The sequence below is a fragment of the Netta rufina genome, assembly GCF_964035555.1.
Source record: "Netta rufina genome assembly, chromosome: 1".
Taxonomy (NCBI): domain Eukaryota; kingdom Metazoa; phylum Chordata; class Aves; order Anseriformes; family Anatidae; genus Netta; species Netta rufina.
The window spans coordinates 180623293-180646117 of record NC_140123.1 but is presented as its reverse complement, the minus strand read 5'-3'; the positions used below and the strand labels follow the sequence as shown (position 1 = coordinate 180646117).

Here is a 22825-nt window from a genome sequence, read left to right as displayed (position 1 = left end):
TTACTGGTTTAATCTTTTAAGATAAGAATTAAAAATATTGATAACAGGACTGTGACACTCTCTAGCAGGATGTGAAGATCCCTTACCTAGGAGCTGGAAGTGCAGATGGTGACAACTGGCACAGCTGTTACTTAAATCAACGGAGATATGCCACTTTAAACCAGCAGATGGTTGGGCCCCTTGACTTAAATCTCATAACCACATTTGTTTATAAAAAGGCTTATGGATGGGAAATGAGAAATACTTATTGCTGACAATTTCTGGGAAACATTGTAGAAAGGGAATTTGAGGGGGAAGGGAAGGAGTGGCAGTGCTGTGGTTGGGCTCGGTGCCAGCCTAGGCAAGTGCCAAAGGTTAAGGTGTAACAACAGCAGCAAGCTATATACGTAATGTAATTATCAGAGCTTATAACATGTGGTGTCGGAGCAGGGTGCGGCTAGACTTGCATTATTGTTTCATTGACCTCACCGTTTACTTACATGAGTCTCGTTCCTAATGAAGTTTCGAAGGTCTCCGTGTTTCATGTATGGAAGGACGACTAAGGGGGATCCTTCATTAGGCAAACAGATTCCCAGGAGCGACAGAACATTGGGATGAGTGAAATCTTTCATGATTATTCCTTCTTTCAGAAACTGAGCTACTTCTTCCAGGTCTGTGATCCCTGAAAAATCCAGTAATAAAATGAAACAAATATAAAAAAAAACAAAACAAAAACGTATTGAACTATGGTTCATTTCTGTACAGCATGTCTTTGCACAACTGAAACTGATAATGAGAAGCTACAAATGTGCTCCTCACCTCCCACATTACAACTAGGCTATGTGCATAGTTTTTCTTACAGTGACCAAATGCACTATTTTTAATTATTTTTTAAATTATTTTAAAATTCATTTTAATTACATTTCTCTTCGTCTTCTTGGTATGAATGGAATAACAACACTTGAATAAAGCCTTTAATAAATTTTGTTACAGTATCTTCTTGTTTTTCCAGCAGCTTTGCCTGCTGCTTAGCAATTTAATTTCCAAAAGCAAATCTTAAATAGTCAGTAGAATAAAAAATGATACCGTCTTTCCCTTATTTATATGTCCTGTTATTTATAGAAAGAATGTAATGAACATTTCATTTGATGAACAAGTATATACCAATCTTATATACCATATACTTTAGATACCTCATGGTATCTAAAGTCATTGGAGTTGCTCCATAGATAAATTTGATCCAGCTGCAGCTAAGAATTTTTATTTGTGAAAGTGCACTTCACTGTAATTGATTAGTTCTCTTCAGTTTTCTTTGGAATTGAGGTAATATCTCACTATAAAACAGTTAACTCACTATTCAGTGACTTCACAGCACAGTGAATTTTCCTGCCATCGTTATCCAGCAACGTCCCATGGTACACACACCCAAAATGTCCTGTGTAAAAAATGAAAAAGATTAGCTTTAATAAGTAAAATTAACTTTCTGTTATTTTCCACTGGATAGCAATTATGCTTTAAGAAAGCAATCACACTCCATTTCTGTCCAATTCCCAACACTTTTAATGTGCACTTCAGAACTAACACATAAAACTGTCATTACATAAAATGAAAACTCTATTTGCAGCATAATTGATATTTCTTTACCTAGATGAAGTGTATAAATAATGACAAGGCTGGCGCCACAACTGCTTCTTATTCTTGCAATGACTATGCACACAAAAACCATGTCAGCCCATTGCTACCATACTCTCCTGTTGGAATTATGGAGAAGGGCACTGGAAGGTACAAGGCAGCAGCAGTTAGAAGGAGCTGATGTGCCCAACTGCATCAGTTGTTCCCAGTGGTTTGTTATCCCATGCTAACTGGTCCAGCAAATTTTACAGCCTCGATGCGTCCTCAGTTGTAATTTGAATAAGGAGGCACTGTGGGCTTACTGTCTTTCAGATCTTACTATTTTATAGAAAATGTTGAGTGTTATGAGTGGTGAGTTGTCTATTAAAGGTTTGGAAGTTGCTCTACTGATCACAGATTAACCACGTCACTGGTAGTCTATGGTTCCTGTCACGGCCTAGTTCCTGATGCAAAGTGTCACTGAAAAATGATGAGCCCAAATTGCCTTCCCGCTGACAGTCTAAACAGTGAAATAAACTGGAAGGGACACATAATGCCTTCCTGAACCTGTTCTTTACTGTCAAAAAATTGGGGTAGTGTGAAGACTGGGGAGCCCTAATATGATAAGTCAGCTTGACCTGTTTGGAAAACACAGAGAACTTCGAGCTCAAGGCACGTGCACTAATTCAACCAGATCAAATTATGTACATTCAATGGTGAATTTCCTTCACAGGTGTACTACTTAGTAGGCACTTTTAAAATATTACTATTTTCAGTTAGAAAGTAAAAAAAATTTTGTTGTTGTTGTTGTTGTTTGTTCATTTTAATAGTTTTTAGTTTTTGTCAGGAGTGAGCTCTGCAGAGACCACAAGACTATTTGAATAATACTGCTAGGTTCCAGTCATAAGCCCTGGTCAGAGCCTTGTTGGCTTTGATTTTGGCTTGGGGTAAAATTAATGCAAAGTTTGTTTTATAAAAGCAACTCAAATCCCACCAGACAAAGATCATTAGGAGCCCGGGCACAAATCCTAAAGCTTAGATTGGGTGTGTCTGAAATATTTTTGGGTTTGGCCCATTTCTCGTTATGGAGGTGAAAATTAAAAAAGGCTTAATTTATTTGTTGTCATTCCTGATATTTTTCAGCATTTAAAAATGGGAAATTACTTGGCCTTCTTTGAAACAAAAATAAAAAGCAAAAGGCCCACCCTTACTTTGGGGATGATGAAGTGTAATACATGGAAGGGAAACACATTGACTGTGTCTGACTTCTGGCTATTTTCCTGCAGAAGAGACATTAGGAATATCATATGTAGCTATTTTTTATCAGGATTCTGATACTCAATGGGAGACCTCTTATGCATGATCTGAAGAAGTACTGAAAATCCAGTTTCCACTTGGGTTACTAGTATGTACTCAATAGTATGGATTTTAATAAATACCACTAACAGAAATACTGACTCGGGGTATGAAACTGGGAGAGAACACACTTAAGAAGTTGAAGAGGAATAGGGGTGACTGGAAAAATTCAGAACAAATAGGAGACTTACTCTATCAGGGACAAAAATAAAGGGATGGGAATCAGGAGCTACAGAGAACTGCTCTTGGGATGAAAGAGGAATGAAGGGGAAGAGAGAGCCTTCAACAGGAGGAAACAGTAAACTCTTCAGAGCTGGGGGAAACTCATGAAGGACAAATGGGTGTGTGCATTCACCTGACCCATGGGGACTTTTACTGAATGCATTTAGTCACTGCAGGGATTTCAGTGTCATACAGCAAACCTGCCAGTTCTCAGGGTAGGAGTTTAGGACTCACTAGTGCTTCCTCCTTAGCATCTCCTGCTATTTAGGTGTTTGCCTTCAGCTTGTGCAATGCTCTGCTGTAGCCTCACTCCTGCTTTGCAGCCTCATGGATCAGACTAAGATTTTTGGTGGCCTGGAAGAGGATAAGAGTGAGGCAGCTGAGCGGGATCAGCAAATGTCTTGAGTTCAAAAGAACCTCATTAAATGTCAGACTACTTCCCTTTTCTGCTGTCTTCTTCAACTCATCGCACAACCCCTCATCTGACTTCAAAGGAGAACCTCCTCGGTTCTCCCCTTGATTCAGTGCATGGGATGCAGTTCTGTAAGAGGCAAAAAGCCTGAAAAACCTCCATATAGATACCTTGTTCAGAATGTTTTATGATGAATGGATATGCAAAAAGAATACCAGACTGCAAGGCAAAAGTCACAGTACCCACCTCTTCCTATTACTTCATTGAAATGCACAATCAGGCTGTCAGCACCAATAACCACATGCTGGACTTCTTTGACCAGGTCAGGATTTAAGGCACTGATATCAATGTGGACGTTGGTTTGAAGAAGTGGACTGGCTAAATCTGAATCCCCACTGGACAGAATTGGGGAGAGGTCAGAGTGAGGATACTGGGCAGGTCTGCACGATCCATTCTGAGACATGCTTGGAAACTGATCTGCAAGATGAACAAAACACGAACTGTTATAATCCTTTTAGGCTTCTCCTCAGAAAATGAAGAACTTTATTTCATTGGTGAGCTAGGGTTTGAGTTTATTGGTTTGGAAGTAGCTTAGATTTGCAAAAATTTTGCTCACAAAAGGAAAATGAAAATATGCATTGCTAGTTTGCCAAACTCCAGGAAAACCATGTCACTAAAAACTTATCCTCGTCTCAACTCTATTTAAAAATAAATAAGTAAATAAATAAAGTAAATGGAAATTTGAAAGTAAATGGAAAAACTTCCACTTTTCTGAGGGATCAAATGAGGTCTTGTCACTTCTTGCCAAGTGTAGTTTATGGCATTTCTAGTAATTGGGAGTAACAAGAGTAAAATGGAAAAATGACAATAATATGGGAGGAGGAAGTAGTGAACAATTAAAAACATGAAACCTTGTATTACTGTCATGTTCTAATTTGGTAGGTAGCTCTACTTTTCATGAAGGTTTCCAAACTGCTGGTGACTAGCTATATTTATCCAATGGTAAATATTCAACCAGGGAAATGCCTAGAGGTGATTCATATCCTGTAACTACTGAAGATAATACAGTTGGTGCTACTCATGAAAATAACATGAGCCAGCTGATTTAAAAGAGCAGAAATTAAAATGCTTCAGTCAAGCAAGGAGCATTTATTTGAGAGAATTATTTTTGTCAATATCATGTTCATGTATGTTAATTTGCTTTTGTTTAAATGATTTTTCATGGCATTTTAAGTGATAGAATCAAGGAACCAAGTTTAATTTACACCAATTTTGGTCTGGAATGATTCCAGTGGAGTCTGTGAGCAGGAATCAGCCCAAGGTCAAGAAGGAAAAAAGGGAATAAATTTGACAACAGAAATTATCAGTTACCTTATTGCACAGACATATTTTATATATTTATGTATAAAACCTGAGAGATTTTCACATATTGTTATCACACTAGGTGCAGAGAAAGACTCAGTGTTGCTTTACCTAGAAGCAAAAATAAAAACTATTCCATTTACAAAACCATGTTTATATCACGAAAAGCAGGTATCTATTTAACAGGAATGATAAAATTAGCTAAAATTATGAAATCATTTTTATAGCTGCTACATGTAATGGTCCATGTTTTCTAATGTTCCTGTCATTTTATTATTTTACAGTAATTGAAATGATCGTTCCTATGGCAATATTCTGTGAACAAACCTCCTTCTTTGGGGTGTTCTCTGCAGTGCTTTGCCAGTGAATAGTGGCCCCAGGATCACTGATGATTTACCTCCCAACAAAGATCTTTCCACTGTTTTGTCCCTTGTACCTCTTTCCCTTCTGAACACTGGCACAGGCTTTCCTTTCCTTCAGGAATCTTTCAATTAAGAAGCTTCCTGTGCCAGCTGATGGCAACAATTAAAGAATCATAGAGGAAGCTGGGAACTGGCCCGGCTCTCAGACAGCTACATGGTTGGGAATTACAAAGGTAGAATAAGGTTTTGGAGTGATTTCTCTTAAGATACATAGAGCAGTCTTCTACCTGGAATAGTACAATAGTGTGCCTACACAAAGACTAATACACATCTGTGATATCTCAAATATCTTAGTATGGTAACTCCTAATAGTTAAGGACTGTCTAGTGGTAATCAGTATCATGTGTTCCACACATATTAAACGTCTTCATATTCATGCATCCTCTGCACCTCAATCTTTGGAAGCACCATAGAAAATCAGTTCAAATAGTAAACCTGCGAATAGTAAACCATGCTAGTCCCTATACAACAAAGACACAGGCAAAACAGATCAAAATTTGAAATTGAGATATTAGTCAAAATAGCTATAACCTGAAGACAGATGAAAAGCAAGATGTATAAAATGTCATTATCTGTATGGATTTACAGTAGAGATGTACCTTCCAGAAAAGTTGATCTGTAATCTACAGATTCACTTGAGACCATTTCCGTTGTTGGACTTACACTTCTTGCGCTCACCAGTCTGTCCAGATGAGGAGTGTGAACTCTGCCATCATAACGCACTAGATCGCTTCCCAGATCTGAAAGGGGAGGAGAAAGAAATATTGGAAAACCCACATGTTTACTGTATGGCAACTTTCATTTAGGTATATTTAAATTTAGATGTTCTGCTCTGCTGGGAAGAGGGTCAGGTTGTTGTGGAGGCAATGATGGGCAGGACCTAAACTTCAGCTATTTCAGTAATACGAGAATTGCTGTAACTTGTATTAAAGCCCCGTTGTTGGCCATGCTGAAAGATCCAAAGGAGCTTTGAAGCCTTCGGGGCCAGCTTCGTGACCTGACTGTGATACCACATCAGGTACATCGTTATATAGTAGCTCCCTCTTCCTTCCCATTTGCATAGCACAGTATTTCCTACTGGAAGGAAACTCAGACACACGGGACAGAAAGGAGGCACAGTTTGGTCAAGTTCCTGATTTAGGTGAACAGGACACCAGGATACTGCAGTGCTCTGTCTTGCACAACATAGGCACAGCCTGAAGGACTACAAGGCCATTGGATGAAGCTGAAATACACGTGGTTGCAAGTGTGTCATTTACTTGTCTCCTCTTCTAAGGATGACAGGGAAAAAGAAGTTACTAAGTTTCCCTAATAGCTTATAATTTCCCCGAAATCCTTCCGTAGGCATAACATGGCCCTTCACCCAGCTCAGGCAACAGCCAAGGGCTGAAATGCAACTGAACGTTGGACTAGATTGTGAAAGTTTGGCTGACAGGTTACAGAAGGGCACTGTGTGGCACTTAAGCAGATCATAAACTGAAGTATACTTAAAATCTAAGATATAAAAACTAAATTATTTGATGGAATTGACTATGATGGACCTTTAATTTGTTTGTTCTTCCTTCTCCAGAAAAAAAATACCAAAATGATAAAAATTAAAACTGATGTTGAAACAACTCCAGCAATTAGTCCTGTGAAATTTTGATCTTGCTTGATGAGAACTTTTCCAATAACTGTTGACAAAACTTCTTGCTTCCACTGAAAAAGAAAAACAAAGAAAAAAAATGTAGATAGTGTGATGATATTAAAAGACAAGTAAGAAGTAGATTATTATTACTGAAGTAAAGCTGATATGTCCCATAAGAATTAAATCTTGACTTGATGATGCTCTACTGAGATAAGATACTGGGAGTGAAGAAATTATTATATTATAAAAATTATTAAAAATATATTATTAGATGTGAAATCAGTTCTACATTTTTATGATTCATTATGTGCTTTCAAGAGGGACATGGCTGTGTATGTGCTACACCACACAAATGGCACACGCACTCTGGATAACAGGATTCCACTGCTGCCAGATGCTAATTCAAAATACTAAATTCACACCTTTACTCAAATGGTGCAGGGAAGTGAATGGGTCTGTGGATACATGGGCTGAGATGTATGTCAGAAAAAAGCCCAAATGTCTTTGATATGTGTCCTTCTGGCATAACCACTCTGTAACATCATACTCTCTTTCTGTTGACAGTGTGCCTGCATTTTAGTTCCCAAGGTCACGTGAGCCTGTCCCTTGCCAGCTTCTGACTTGTTGACAGTTTAAAGAAACAAAACAAAACAAAAAAACATCCCCCAAAATCAACAACCGAACAAACACCGAGCAGCTAACAGGGAAAAACTGTTTTAAATCACACGGCACTAGCTCAGTCAGTTGGAATGTATTTGGCCATCTTTTCTCTTCCTCCCGTGGAATTCATTCCTCTGGGTACTGTAATGATGGATTTGCCCGTCAAAAGAGCAAATTTTCTTCTTCGCTGGGCAGACTTCAATTTCTGAGGCTCCTTGCCAGTAAACAAGCAGAAACCTTATTTAACCCCTTTATGCTATATCCTTTTCTACATATGGAATATGTCACACATATCTCTTTCCTAGAGGTTATGGCCTACTGTCACATTGTAGAATAGACTGAATGAAGTTGAATATGTAAAAATACAAAAGGTGCAGAATGTTAAATATGCCCAAATATTGTATGAAACTAGGCATTTACAAATAGGAGAAACAGATTTGCCAAAAGGGGAGCTCATTCTGAAGTTGCCAAGAAACTGGATTTGTACTTTTCAAAACAAATTCATATTAAAATAAGTTGAAAGTTAATATTGAAAGTTGATTAATAAGTTGAAAGCTGTATTAATAAAATAATTTAATGATTACTATTTACTTAGATTGTAGTAACACATAAAATGTCAGGATTTCACTGAGTTTACATAGACTTTGATCCTGGTCACACTTAGCTGACTTCCAAAGTTTCCACTGTTTTCAATGAATCAGAGTCCATGCTCAGCAAATTCATTTGTTCAAATGTAACCCCCTCCCCATGCTTTTACATTTTTATATTAAAAAAAAAAAAAAAAAGAAAAGATTCAGAAGGATTTGTGTCTTATTCTGAGTCAGTTGGTAAAAACTGCCTATGGTTTAAATCTGCTGTAGAACTCTGAATGATTCTAGTGAGACCACATTTACAACAAAGGTGAAACTCAAAACATTTCTCCTCAGTGTCTGCATCTTACAGAACTAACGAAACTAAATTATGTATATTTATAATATAGAATATTTATAAATGTATATTTATAATGTGTATTTATAACATAGAAAAACCCTTCAGAAAGGGTCTGATCCTATTGACTGTATCAGAATATTTTTCTGAAAAAGGAATTGGAGCTCAAAAGTAAATTTATTCCATTACAGTTTCCTGTTCTTCCCCATATGGTTCTTTTCATCTTTGGACTAAGAACTAGCATTTTGTTTCTGTGCTTCTTAGTTTAGGTCCTGTTTTGTGCCTAAGGCTCCAGAAAGTCTCTGTACAGATAGGTAATAACAGCAATGATGATAACATTTATTTAAAAAGTCAATATTATTTGAATTTCCATCCCAAACAAACAGGGATGGAGATACCTCTGTAAACACAGGCTTATGCCTATATTTGAAGTTTGTAGGTTCAACAGTGTCATTGGCATTGATAATAGAAGTGACATGAATATTGCATGTGCGGTGTAGCTGCCTCACCTCTATATTTAGCTCACTGTTGGATTTCAGGAGATCACTTGGAACCGTACATAGAATTGATTCTGACTGTAGGAGGAGGTTTTCACAGCTTTTATTTCCAACTTTTAGCACCTCTCCTTTAACAGCTTCTGAATCAATATAATTTCCCTTGGAAAGAAAAAAAAAAAGAAAAAATCAATTTAGTATTACATAACCACCTCATGAAAGTTAAGGAGAAGGCCTTTCATTAACTTGTACAATGCTTTTAATGGAAAAACAATTGTGAAATAAAACAGACTAACACAAGTTTACATTGCCCTGTTGATGTGCATATACCAGGTTTATTCATGTAAACGGGAGTTTGACTGACAGGCCAGAGAGGGGGAGATGATAATGTTTAAGGATAAAATCTCCTGTCACTAATACTCATACAGCCCATAAGGACTTATAAAAATGCAAATGTTTGAGGAATAATTTCTGATGGTCCTGTTTAGATTTTTGCATAATTTGCACAAGAAAGAAAGCATTATGTGATCCTGTTGTTAATACAAAACTGTCATTATATTATCCACAAACTAAAGGCATCCCAAATATTTTGTTTTGCAACTAGTTATGGTTGAGGGAGTGAAGCTTTCAAAAAAGTGCGAGCAAATTGTAATCATAAAAATGCACAAATCTGTCAAAATCACGTTCCATAGACCGAAAGTGGAACAAACCCTGGTAAAAATTACATGAAAAGTGCACTCCCTACTCAGAAAACCTGCCTTCAGATCCTAGACTTGGATGATAAATTATCCCTCTTGGTATTGTGATATAGTAGTGTCCAAAGGCCAAGGTCAGGATCTTTTGTGCTCAGGACTACATCGGTATTTAGGAAGCTGCAGTTCTGCCCTGACCCGTGTACAGTTCAGCTTAGATAAGATTAAAGAACAGGCATATTATGAGGGAGTAAAAGGGGAAAAGGGAGGATGGGGAGTAACAGTAATATGGTCTATTGATGTGGGCTGAACTGGGAGTTTTTCACGAGAAGGGAGGAAGGCATCATGCCTGACTCTGCTGTGAGGCTTCGTCTACTGAAATGAAAACAAGAAACCCGTTCTGAAGGGTAAAATAAATGGTATTTTGGAATATATTTTTTATGTCTACTACAAGAAAGAGTTCAGGAGAAATTGTAATAAAAATATAGGAGAGCTGGTTTAATGTTCTATTTTGACCAGTGAAGCCACACCCCAGGTGAGTGCTTTTTAACTGCTGGCAGAAAAAGTCCATTTTGCTCACTTTTGTCTATCTAAGCCATTCTTGGAGGCATTCTTTTTGGTGTTGAATATTCAGTGGACCAGGGAGCACTGATTGACTGTTTAGTGCTTATTAGTCTGGAAACTTACTGCAGACTGTGAGCCATTCAAGTTCAAATCTTTCTTTTGAAACATGTACCTCAAAAGAACTGAACTTGGGTCTTCTATCTTCAGCATAAATGTATTGTCCTAAAGAGTGTAGATGAGTGGCCTCTCTTTTTCTTCTGCACTGCATCTTAGAAAATTGTTCCCACCAAAACTGTTGGCTTACTCAAAGGAAAAAACATACTGGCATTTCCTAGTGTGGTCATTAGTTAGTTATAATGAAGGCAGTAGTTTTTATTTATTACCATTACCATTATATTACCATTAATACATTATAGTTTCAAAAATATTCAGTACAATATCTGTCTATATCAAAAGTTTCAGACCTCTTTCAAGAAGTTGATTTATTCTTCTAAGGACCAAAGAATTTACATATGGTTTTAAGAAAATAAGGAAATTGACTCCAATGAGAACCAGGAAGCAGTATTTCCTATTTTAAAATGCATATAACCCCCTACTTGCTGAGTAATGTCCTTACATGCAAGCTGAAGAATACAGTTATTATACTGTGTAGCTGTCACAAACCAATCTGATAGACTAGCTAACTACCTTACAACTTCAGAGACAGAAGAATAATGTGGATGAATGTCTAGAAGCAGTATAAAAACTGAAAACTGAGCTGTGGAAATTTTGATATCAGTGTCAGAAGAATTTTTGAGATTCCTAAACAGAGCAGATTAAATAGGGAAGAATGAGGAGTTACTGCAGTAGAGCTTCCACTTAAGCTTGCTCAGAAATATTTCCATTGCACTCTCAGACTGGACATTATCAGAAACATAATTTTCTATGATGTGTAAGAAGATGAAAAATAGACTGACCTGTAAATGAACAAGAAGAGTTTCTTAAGATTATCTCACAAAGAATGTGTTGGGCTGGTTTAGCAATAGACTAGGGGATTAAATCTTGACCGGTTGTTTTAGGACAGATGTGGCACAGAACAGATCTCAGGATCTCTAATGTGATGTGTAACATAACAAATTGTGCTACTTATTTCCTTGTCAAAGGTTTTATATTTATAAATAGATGTTAGTCACCTAGGCATTGGCCTTTTAGGAAGCATGCAGAGCTCTACCTCTGGCTTGGTGCATAGGATCATGGAATCATTAAGGTTGGAAGAGACCTCCAAGATCATCTGGTCCAACCATCCCCCTACCACCAATGTCACCCACTAAACCATGTCCCTAAGCACCACGTCCAACCTTTCCTTAACACCCCCAGGGACAGTGATTCAACCACCTCCCTGGGTAACCTGTTACAGTACCACTCCTGACCACACCAGACCTCTGCAGGCTGGGAAGCTCAGGCAATTACTAGAAGTAAAACAAACAAACAAAAAAGTGACACACGGGGAAAGGCAAGGCCCCTTCCCCACCAGTGTGAGCCCTGCTCACACTAGTGCTCCAGGCTTGGGTGGAGGGAAGCAATGGAAGAGCAACTGCAGCCCTCAGAGGGTGAGGGTAGCAACCTGACACACAGACCCAAAACCTTGAAAACCTTGGGTCTGCTGCAGCACTTCCAAGAGCTGCCTTTCATCAAGAAGTCATTAAAGGACATTTTCAAGAACCCCCAAAGTGATGCCATGGCAGAGTTAGGTCACGTTCCCCCGTAGCAAATACAGGCTGCCAAGCAATGCTGATAGGGGTTATCTTGTCTCTGCAGTGTGTTTTCACTTGTAATATCTAAGGACAGGTTGCTTTCCTGCCCTGACCTCAGGTGGAAGTTTCCAACTGTGCAAAGCGACCTGAGGCTTTAAAGGGAAAATGACTGGACTATGAGTTTCTTTGTTCATACCCCAATGGCGCTTGCAGAGAGATCAAATGCCTTTTGCCAAGTGTGGGGGATAGTCTTATGAGTAGAGGCACAGAGGAAATCAGCACAGGACTTAATCCTCTGTACAAACTGTCCAGTTCTTTCTGGCCCAGGTCAGTGGCTCCTGTGGGAGGTGGTGAGCAGATTCTGTTCTCTTTAGCAGTCTCATTTCTGCAGTCATCCCCAGCAGAGAAATGCCAGAATTTCTCCCATCCTGTGAGCTTCCCATGTTGGCAGGAGATGGGAGCACTTCTGAAGTAGTGTCTTTGTGGTGTTGAAGCAGGGAAACGCCTCAAGCCACTCTGCCGTGACCACTCTGACCGGGGAATGGTGGGCAGCAAGAGACTTCAAAGAGTCACATACTTGGCAGAGGAAGGCAATGATGATGTCGGTCCTTGAGAGACTTGGTAGTGTGGAAGACAAAAGGGCTGGCACTGAAGACTAGAAAGGCTTGCAGTCATGGCACACAGTGCCCTGACTGTGTTTAGATAGAAGACTTAATGTTTCTTTGCATTTAACATTTTCTTACAAAAACAACTTGTGGTCATCAGGGGAAACCAAACAGCACCTTTCAATCGGTACCCACCGTCATTTGATGAAAGCTAAATATGTCACAGTAGATTAGTTTGATTGAAAAACTTGTGATAAAAGCTCCCTCCACCTCTCTGAAACTAATTAAGAAAAAGATAAAAGAACTTTGGTTTGGTAGAACAGCCTGTTCACTGAAGCAAGCTGCCATTTAATTTCATGCTGAGCTTGCTTAATTACCACACAAAATATGACCATGAGGCATGTAAACTTGTGTGTGTATATTTTTGTATGGGAGTACGGGGCTAGAGAAAAGTGTTGCCAATATGGCTTGTAATGATCTTTTGGCTCCCTACAATAATTTCTGAAAGCTGCCTCACTGTTTTGATGGAAGCATCCCACTATAACTAATTCTATTTAGAAGAGGATGTTAAATTGGTGCTTGTTCATGCTTTGTTCTAGGAGACCAGCTTTCACTAATGTCATTCTCCAGTTGGTTGCCAGGAAATAATCGGGGCATCAGGCTTAGGTAGACATCTGCCTTGGGTGCCATGGCTACAAGGTGACACCAATCCTACAAAATTGTTACTTTGGTCAGTTTTCAGTGGGACAGTCCTCAACCAGACTTTCTATCTCATTCTCTTCTTTACAATAAATAGCACTAGGGACTTCTCCTTAAGGGAGAATAAAATGTTCAAAAGTAAAGAAAGACGAGAGTTAAAAAAAACACCTAATTTTTAACCTAAGTGCCTGGGGAAGATTATGGAGCAAGTTCTCATGGAAGCATTTCCAGGCAGAGGAAGGACAAGAAGGCAATTGGCAACAGCCAGAACAGGATTCCCAAAAGTGGATTTTGCCCGAGTGCTTTCTGTAAGGAGATGACGGGCTCTGTAGATGAGGAGAAGGCACTTGACAATGTCTACCTTGCTTTTAGCAAGGTTTGCAACACCGTCTGTCCCAGTATTGAAAACAAATTGGCATGATGTGGACTGGATGAGTGGACTATAAATTGGGTAAAAAACTGACTGGACCATCAGCTGAAAGTTTACTAATCTGACAAGTGGCATTTCTCACGGGGGGATGCTGGGACCAATACTGTTTAAAATCTTCATCAACAATCTGAACAGTGACAGAATGCACTGTCTTTTTAGGTTTCAGATGACATTAAACGTAGGCAAATGACTGACACTGGAGAGCAGAATCACTGCTCAGAGGGTCTGCAGCATGCCGGAGGAATGTGCCAGCAGGAACCTCATAAATTCAACAAATACAGATACACAGTTCTGCACCTGGGATGGAATAAGCCCATGTACCAGGACATGTAGGGACAGAAGGGCAGAAAGATACTTTGCAGAAAAAGACCTGGGAGTCCTTGTGGACCACATGGTGAAATAAGGTGGCAATGTGCTGTTGTAGTGATGAAGGCTCAACATGTGCTTATAGCAGCAACGTAACCATGAGATGGAAAAAGATGATTATTGTTCTTCACTCAGCCACATCTGGAGAATTTTGCTGAGTTTTGGGCCCCACAGTAAAAGGGAGATAAAGACAAAGTGAGCAAAGAACAGCAGAGGGCCACTGAGATGGGAAAGAGGCTGAAACACAAGGTGCATAAGGCAAAGAGAGAGGAGCTGTTTTTTTTTTTTTTTTTTTTTTTTTTTTTTTTTTTTTTTGAGCTGTATGCTTCGAGGTTTTCAAAACTCATCTGGACAAGGCCATAGGCAAGATGACCAAATTTTTAACTTTGCCCTGCTTTGAGCATTGGGGTTAGACTATGAAGACCTCCAAAGGTTTCTTCCAATCTGATTTATTCCATGATTCTTCTCAAATTATATCCCTTCTTTCCAATTGGTTGAAATACATGACCTGGAAACCACTGGAAACCACTGCTGTCACTGCACAGAGGCATTGAGCCATACCAAAGCTATGTATTCCCAGCTCTCTGTTAATCTGCACACCAGAACTCTTTCTAGTATTTCTCCATGAACAGGCAAAAGTTCACTCTGCATTGAGTGATTTAGCTGAAAAAAAGGACCTGTGAGCTCCTAAGTAAACCTGCTCCATTATAGTTTCCTGGTTTTCTCCATGTGGTTCTCCTCGTCTTTGGATTGAGAACTAGCATTTTATTTCTGTGCTTCTAAGTTTAGATCCCACACTGATCATTCTTTGGAATTTGCCCAAAACCTTTTGTTGTGTCAGATCAATATTCAGAGGGTTTGACTGAAACCCAGCATGACAGACAGAGACTCTCAGGTAACTGTCCAATTATCTGCAGCCCAGAATTGAGTCACTGGATCATCTTGGAGTCAAAGACCACGGGCCTCACAGATTCCATCTTGGAAAAAGTGTTGGCTTACAGAGCTCATGAAGAGATGACCCCACCATTAAGGCTGATTCTGTTCTTTAAAGATTTTTATACATTGTATGCCATATAAATTGTAAATATTCTATAGAAATGAAATGTACATAATAACATTTTTTATCCATATTCATAATAAATTAGAAATACCTGTATTTGTCCTGTTTCTATTTGACACTAAATCAGAAACACACTACATTTCAGGAAATCAGCTCACAAATGGATTTGTGAGTCTGCAGCACTCTTATACAAATCAAACTGCCTCTAAGGGCCCCAGATTTCTGAGAGATGTTTCTCAGTGCTGCCTAGGCTATTCTGAGTTTTCTTTTAACTGGCACTCAGCATCAACTTTGCATTTTTCATGGATCCATAAATATTTAGGCTACAGTGGTGACTGATCTTCTTGAATGACTTTGTGCACAGACTGGAATTTCCCTTAGCTCTAGAGAGCCAAAGTTGCTGGGGCACTTCTCAAAGGTAACTCCATATCTTCCATGGGGAAGGATGAAAAAACATGTGACAGTAAGAGCCAGGACTGAAACACAGACCACACACTTCAGGTTCTGGGCTGCTGGCCATGTTTAATTTTGGACTGTTGGTGCAGCTTATAGTAGTCAGAAGCTGATGCAGCCTGGTTGCCCCACTTGGGGCCCAGAGGACAATGAAAGCCCCTCTCCCTCCCTACCTGATAGCAGTAACAGCCCTGGAATCTCTTTGATTTCACCTCTTTATTTTTTAGGTTGTGACAGCTTGGGGATTGGATGAACGCGGCCCTGAACACACTGTTCTCAGTCCTTCCCTGCCTTTATTTCCTTGGGGTTTCCTCTACTTCAACAAAATGTCTGTTCCACAGAACACTGCTGATGTGTGCTTCACAACTTTCAGTGCATTTATGAATACTTCTATTGTGTAAAACATAATAATTTAAAAACTCACTTCAACATGTCTTACCTTAATTTCCAGAACATTTGGGTTGCCTCTTGATATGAACAATGGCTTTTCAAAATGCTTAAATACAGGATTATTTACATAATCAAAATCAAAGTACAAAGAGCTGACTCCATCAAAAATAAAAAACACTTTGGTTACGAAGGGTGGTTGAAGGTTGAAGGCTTTCAGGGAAGGAGTTGTGCAGCAGATTATCTCTGAGCTAGAGCGGTGGCTACATGCCTATAAGAAAGAAAGAAAGAATTGGAGTAAGTGCATAGGAAGTAACTGATGAACATAGCTGTTCTTTAACAATATACATATGTTGAAAAAATAAACACCAGAGGTCTTGTTCTTCTTTAACCATAGCAAAATCCTGAGCAGGGCTCCACAGTGTTTGTTTAGAGTTGGGAGAAAAGTGTAAAAACTCAATGGTGTTTGCACTCTTGTTGAGGAAATGTTCAAGTAAACAAGCTTCCTGGCCTGATTGTTCACAGTCCTTTTAAAGTAAATATTTTGAAGATAATTAGTGGAAAATGATTTCCAATGCCAAGGACCATCAGGAGGCTACCCCTTCACTGGGCTGTACTGGGACACAAAGCAGCCATAACTCAGCTTATCCAGCCTATGTAAGAGTGACTACAACATGGACTTCTCTTCCTTTTATACTACAATAGCAAGGGACCAGAGGAGAAGGTAAAAATAGGCCCAATGCATCTGATTGAAATAGTGGAAAACAAAAGTAAAGCGCTGTTTACTCACGGTGCAGCTGAGCTGCTGTGTTTCCACCTGAAGGGAACTATGGACTGTGTGAGAAAGTGCTTTAAAGCCAACACTACTGTGGGAATTTGGGCCATGAAAGTTCAACAAAGCACATCTTCTTTCTAAAAAAGTACGTGTAAGACTCTGGAAGTGTGGCATTTGGTGCTTAGGTGCGCTGGTGTAATATAAGTCCCTCCTGGGACTACAGGACATGCTTCCCTCTGTATCTCCCCACAAGAGTGGGGATGAGATGTTTGCACCTCAGTGCCATGCAGAACCTGGCTGGAAACAGGTATGAAGCCACTTTTTCCCCATGCTTGCATTTATTGTGACTGAAGGCATGCTCTGGACCAAGCAGTGCTTCCCAGGGGAAAGATGCTGGTATGCTGCATGCTTCAGAGGACCTGTCAGGAAGTGCTTTGTGCCCTGGAGCTGTGATCCAGAGCCAAATATCTGGCCAGGGTGCTTCTATCCATGCTGTACCACTTTGACACAAGTCTCTTGAGACAGATGGGATGGGCCCTGGTCCTCCCCAAAAGGATTCCCGTGCTGCAAGCAAGGCAGCTTGATCTGAAGCTGAGTTTGGTCAGTTTATAGGGACAGCAAGAATCCTTGCAGGTGGGATTCATCCAGCCTGCATCCGGTCACCTGCACTAGAGTCACTTGTCTAAACTCCCTTACAGTCAACAGAGGGAAACAGGCTCACCTCGAGGGAAGTTCATCTGATCTGTTTTGGACAACAGCTTTAATTAGATGAACAGCACTCCAGAAGGGTCAACTTTTCTCTCCTTACTGTAGAGGTTTCTAGATGACTAATTGGATTATAATATCAACAGCACATCTACAAGCAACGATGGGAGGCATGGTGGGTGCTGGGCAGCACCACACATGCTGCAGAGTGGCTCTTTTGCTTTTGTGTTGTATAGGCCTTGTGCAGGTAGTTCCCTGTACACTGTCCCAGACATTACACTTTTTTTTTTTTTTTTTTTTTTTTAAACTGAGTGGCTGACGTGGCCCAGTGACAATGGGGTTTATAACCTAGTCATCATAAATCTTACATTTGTTCTACAAGAAATTTCCCTGGAAACCCAACAGTGCTGTTGAATACTTTTGTACCTCTAGAGAGGGACAATATATATATATATTATTTTTTTTTCTGTTTTGTTTTGCAAATTAAATTGGTTCTCATTATAAAATGCTGCCTGAAGAAGCTGTGAAATTAGTTTACATTTGTCTGTAATATGCTAAATTAATGCAATGTAATTTTACTGTGTGACATAACAGTTCAAGGTGGATCAGTTATATATTCACATTAACTTGAAAAATAGAATTAAATTAGGTATCAGCACTTTTTCACCATAGTAATTCATGTTTCTTTGCATAATATTATGAAATCTTAAATCTGTCCAGAAAAACATTTTTAAGGCTCTGAAACTGAGCAATAGTCTTTTAAAGCTCTACTGCAAGGTCTACATATCTGTTAACCATGAGTTCTGTGCTCAGTTAAATAACTTGGTGTAGCTCTCAATGACACTAGGAGGACTTGTACCCATGAAACTGGTTAGCACAAATTCTGAAATGTATGTGCACCCTCCCATAAAAACAAGGTAATCTGTGGGACACAAGTCAAGGCAGATTTTTCCTCCATTTGCTTACAGTATTATTTTTGTCATTCCTTGATGTACACCATTTACCATATCTCATGCTTTGTTATGAGATGCCATGGATCTAGAACTTCATTTGAATCAGTATGGTGATAGTAAGGTGCATCATTAGTATAATGTATGATCAAGTCATGTTTTCCCATGATATATGAATATCTGTAAAGTTATCTATCATATTGTGTCGATTCTAAAAAGATATTGCTAATATATATAATTATAAAACCAAATATGTCCTAGGAAATCATTATATTTATTTGATTAATGTAAATTCATTAGTCTTTTTATCTACTGTAGAGTAGTGATGTCCGTTAAATGAATAGCAGTGGTATTCATAACTTTGTTTGTGGCTATCCATTAGAACCAGATACTTTACTTTATCAGGCTGGTCTCTGAAGAGGATGCTTTCAGAGAATGATAAAAATCTAATAATACTCTTTGGAGGGGATGCAATGTGACTGATTGGTAAGGTCAAGAAAAATCTTATTTACAATGCCCTTATTGGTACGTGATTTGACATGACATTTTTACCTTGAAATTGGTTTTAGCAATTGAAGAATATGATGGTTTAGTTTTCAAGAAATATTGGATTGAGGATCTATAAGAAAAAAACTAACTCAATCTATTGCCTACTCAATTAAGATACTGCCTATCACCCAGCACCTTTAACTTTTATTTAATTAGACTTTAAAGTACATTCCCTTTAAAAGCTAAAGCTGTGCTCTTCCTGTGAACATAATCTACATCTAAGGACAATAAGGAAGAAAAGATGTAAAAATTATGGAACATTTCACAAGCATAAGTAAATACTATACCCCAAGGGGAATAATAATCCATTGCACAATGCATATGACTCATCACTTAAAGGTATGTATTCTTGCTTCATTTGTAAAATATGACCCTTGAGGCAATTAATTCAAACCTGACCTACAGAATCTGAACTTCGGTGCCCAATTCAATTTTTTTTCATCTGACACAACAACAGGAAAAATATGAGGGAGGATCTCAGAGCTCCAAAGGTCTCCCAGCAACTGACCCAGATAAGAGAGGGGCAGTCAGATGTGTATTACAGGATCTGTAGCAGTCAGACAGGAGAAAAGGACCAATTTGTCCTTTTATAAAAAAAATCTAAACTTTTGGAGTTCCAGTGAGAAATGAAAGATGAATGAGGTTAAAGTCAGACTGGGAGACTGTCCAGATGTCTCTGCCAAAGGATGATTTCTCAGAAGAGAGATGGGAAGTCAAGTCCAGCTTGAGGAAAACCCATTCAGAAAGCTTTTATGTGTAGGTGAGAAACTGAGCAGTGACACTCAATCAGGATGTCTTGAAGATTTTTCAGAGGACTCATAGGCTTTTGCTGTCATTTCAGGTTGTGCAAGAAATGGTACTAATGGTTCAGTACCATTTTTATCCTAATTGTGTTGCTGGATGAAAGCAAGGGAAATGGTACTTCCAGTCTGTGAGATCACTGGACCAGAAGGTAGAGTAAACCCTTCCTTTCTACTGAGTCTGAGGGCCAGCCCTTCACACAACATGACCGATACTGACTGGGAGCCCAGTCTCCTCTGTGGGTTTGGGATGGTTAACGTGCCTGACAGCAGTGCATCCCAGGGACCCCGACGAACTCGCAACTTAGACTCTTAACTGACACCTGTCACTGGACTGTTTCCTTTGCGAGAGGTGTACATGAGATAAAGATTCAGCACAGAAAGGCCATGGTTTCCCTTCATGAAGGAAATCTTTTCTGGGCTTCTGGGGCAGCTTCATGACACAGAGTCAACATAACTGGAAGATCTGACCCTGAGCATGTTTGGATACATAATCAGGAATAGCTTCAATAAGCACATGCTCACCATCCACAGTTCCCAGGGAATTTCTTCTCTCATTATTTAACAGATCTAAGCTAGATACTCTCAGGTGAATTCTGGGCAATTTGATGGGTATTATGAATAGAGATTGTTAAGGGACTTTAAATGTAGAAAAAACTTCAGGGTATTTTAAAATTCTCCTGTAGCACAAAAGGAAATGGCATCTAGCAGGGAGTAATTAAGAAATACTAAAGATTATTCAAGAGGCTACTTACTGAAGAGATAATTAAAAGTCTGTGGAAAAGAGTTGATCTTGCATAGTTACAAGGTTAGTTGTTGTTGGAGATCATTCATTAAAAGGTGCTTTTCCCTAGGTTTGCAACCTTGGACATCTTGGTAGATTCATAGAAGGGATTAAGCAGTGGGAATATATATCTGAATTAATTAATGGATGGAACATGCAGCAAAGGATCCCCAAATGACAACTGATTTGTTACTGGGAAACCAGTGCAAAGTACAGGCTGTCAAAGAGAAAATACTGTCCTCAAGAGCTTCTAGCAGGACTTATAGCAGAAGTTAGAAGGTACTTATTTTGTAAATAGGCTCCTGATCAAATATCATCCCAAACCATGCCAGGCTTTTATACAGGCACATTACAAAGAGAGTGGCAGGAATAAGCTGCTTCCTTCCTTGTGCACCTCGCACTGGAGCTGAACACATGAGCATAAGTGAGAGGGTTAGGGCATCCTTATTCATTATCTATAGCTCTTGGGAAGAATAATTTATGCAGAACTCCCCAGATTCGTATTTTTTTGTTCCTAATCTGAACAAATGGTCAAAAGAACTAATGAAACAGAAATTAAAAAGAACACATTGCAAGTGCTGAAACATATGGTTCAATAACTGTAGAACATTTTTTTCACTCATGTTGAAATACCAAATTTGAAGAAGGCAAGACATATTATTTTGATAGTGTTAGTGGAATGTAATATAAACACAATTAGTGTGAACACAGTATTGAATAATTTCAATGAAATTTAAATAAATATGAAAAGAAAATGATAAAATTGAAGCAAGGACTTTTTACCTTATAGAACAGGAAATTTCAGAAATACTGAACTGCAAGCATGACAGCTGATATAGTCAACTTAGAATTGCTAAAGAATTATAGAGTGGGTTGGGTTGGAAGCAACCACAGTCACTTCTGCTCAGACCTGTATGGCCTGTGAACAGCAGAATAGTTAAGCAACAACCAGCCCCAAACTTAAATGTTTCTTCTACTGGCTGGCATATTACAGCCCAAACTTTTCAATTCCAGTGAAATTGCATTTCTTACAGGGAGTTGTTTTATAGAAACTCATTTACCAGCTCATCTCTCACACTGTGATGGAAAGAAAGAGGCAGAGGAGAGCAAATGCCCCAAGGCATGCAACTCGGCTCTGCCCCTTCAGGCTTTGGGATGCAGAGCACCCCTTACAGCTCCTGCTGCTCATAGCAGTAACCCTCCACTCACACTGTGACTCCACTGGGGATCCAGGCCACAGTTTAGCCTGGTGGAGTGAATTAAGGGTTTGGGGACAAAGAGATGGCAGCAAAAGGAGAGAGCTCTTTTAATTCAGATGCTACCAGTTTTAGGCAAATGAGAGGGTATCTGGGAGGTGAATGAGAAATGAGTAGGAGAATGAGAAAGAATGAGCAGAGCTCTAAGAAAGAACAATTATCAGGCAAGGTTGGAGCAGCTTGGTTTGTTTAAACTGGAAAAGAGAAAGGCTGAATCAGACCATGGTGCAAGTTAAGTAAAATTAGCAGGAGGGACTGGTAATCTGTTGTTCATGTCCACTGAGGGTTAAACAAGAAGACAGAACATTAACAGCTGGGATTTGGGTTAATTATTGGAAAGAAGTCTTTCCAAACCACTAGGTAAGCAGGTAGAGCAGCTCTCTCCCAAACTTGTTTAAGCAAGGTTGTGAAATTTCCTTCACGAGGAGCTTTAATAACATCCTATACAAATATCTGTCAGGCAGTGGTCTGGGTACATTTGCTCCTACTGCAGGGAAGTAGGCCAGGCTAGGTCTTTGTGGTCCCTCCCAGCTGCACTTTCCTTTGATGCTCTGGGATGTGTTTCACTGCTGGGTTTGGTTTTCCCAAGAGCCAGAATTTCTGAATGCTGACAAAAGCACCTTCTTGGAGGAGGCTGGTGAGAGAAAACTGAAAAGAAAAAGGGCTAAAAGAACAATTTAAAAAAATGACTCAGTTAACTCTCCTCTCTCAAAATAAGGAAACAAAAAGGTAATTTAACCTCAGCTAAAGGGCTTCTTGATCATTTTGTTTTGTATTGCACTGTTTGTCTGGGTTTGGTCTATTCAGGACCACAACCTGTTTTCTCATTTGTTAACATGATAGCTGCTTATTGCATTGCTCTAAATCCCTGCTGGAAAGAGTCCCTCATCATTATTTGTTTTTGTAATGACTGTAAGAAAGTTTGTTTTTTTGCATAGGGTTCAG

General features: G+C 39.2%; 1 protein-coding gene across 2 annotated transcripts in view; it reads right to left on the bottom strand.

The window, feature by feature from the left end:
* Positions 1-22825, bottom strand: part of MET (MET proto-oncogene, receptor tyrosine kinase) — a gene marked incomplete at both ends in the record, with an annotated part of 69435 nt that overhangs the window by 4707 nt on the left and 41903 nt on the right. For both annotated transcript variants that reach the window (XM_084292693.1, XM_084292692.1), the window contains 7 exons: positions 480-661; positions 1334-1414; positions 3827-4057; positions 5964-6104; positions 6906-7062; positions 9088-9234; positions 16114-16332. In XM_084292693.1, coding sequence (XP_084148819.1) covers positions 480-661; positions 1334-1414; positions 3827-4057; positions 5964-6104; positions 6906-7062; positions 9088-9234; positions 16114-16332 — 1158 coding nt within the window. The remainder of the gene's footprint in view (positions 1-479; positions 662-1333; positions 1415-3826; positions 4058-5963; positions 6105-6905; positions 7063-9087; positions 9235-16113; positions 16333-22825) is intronic.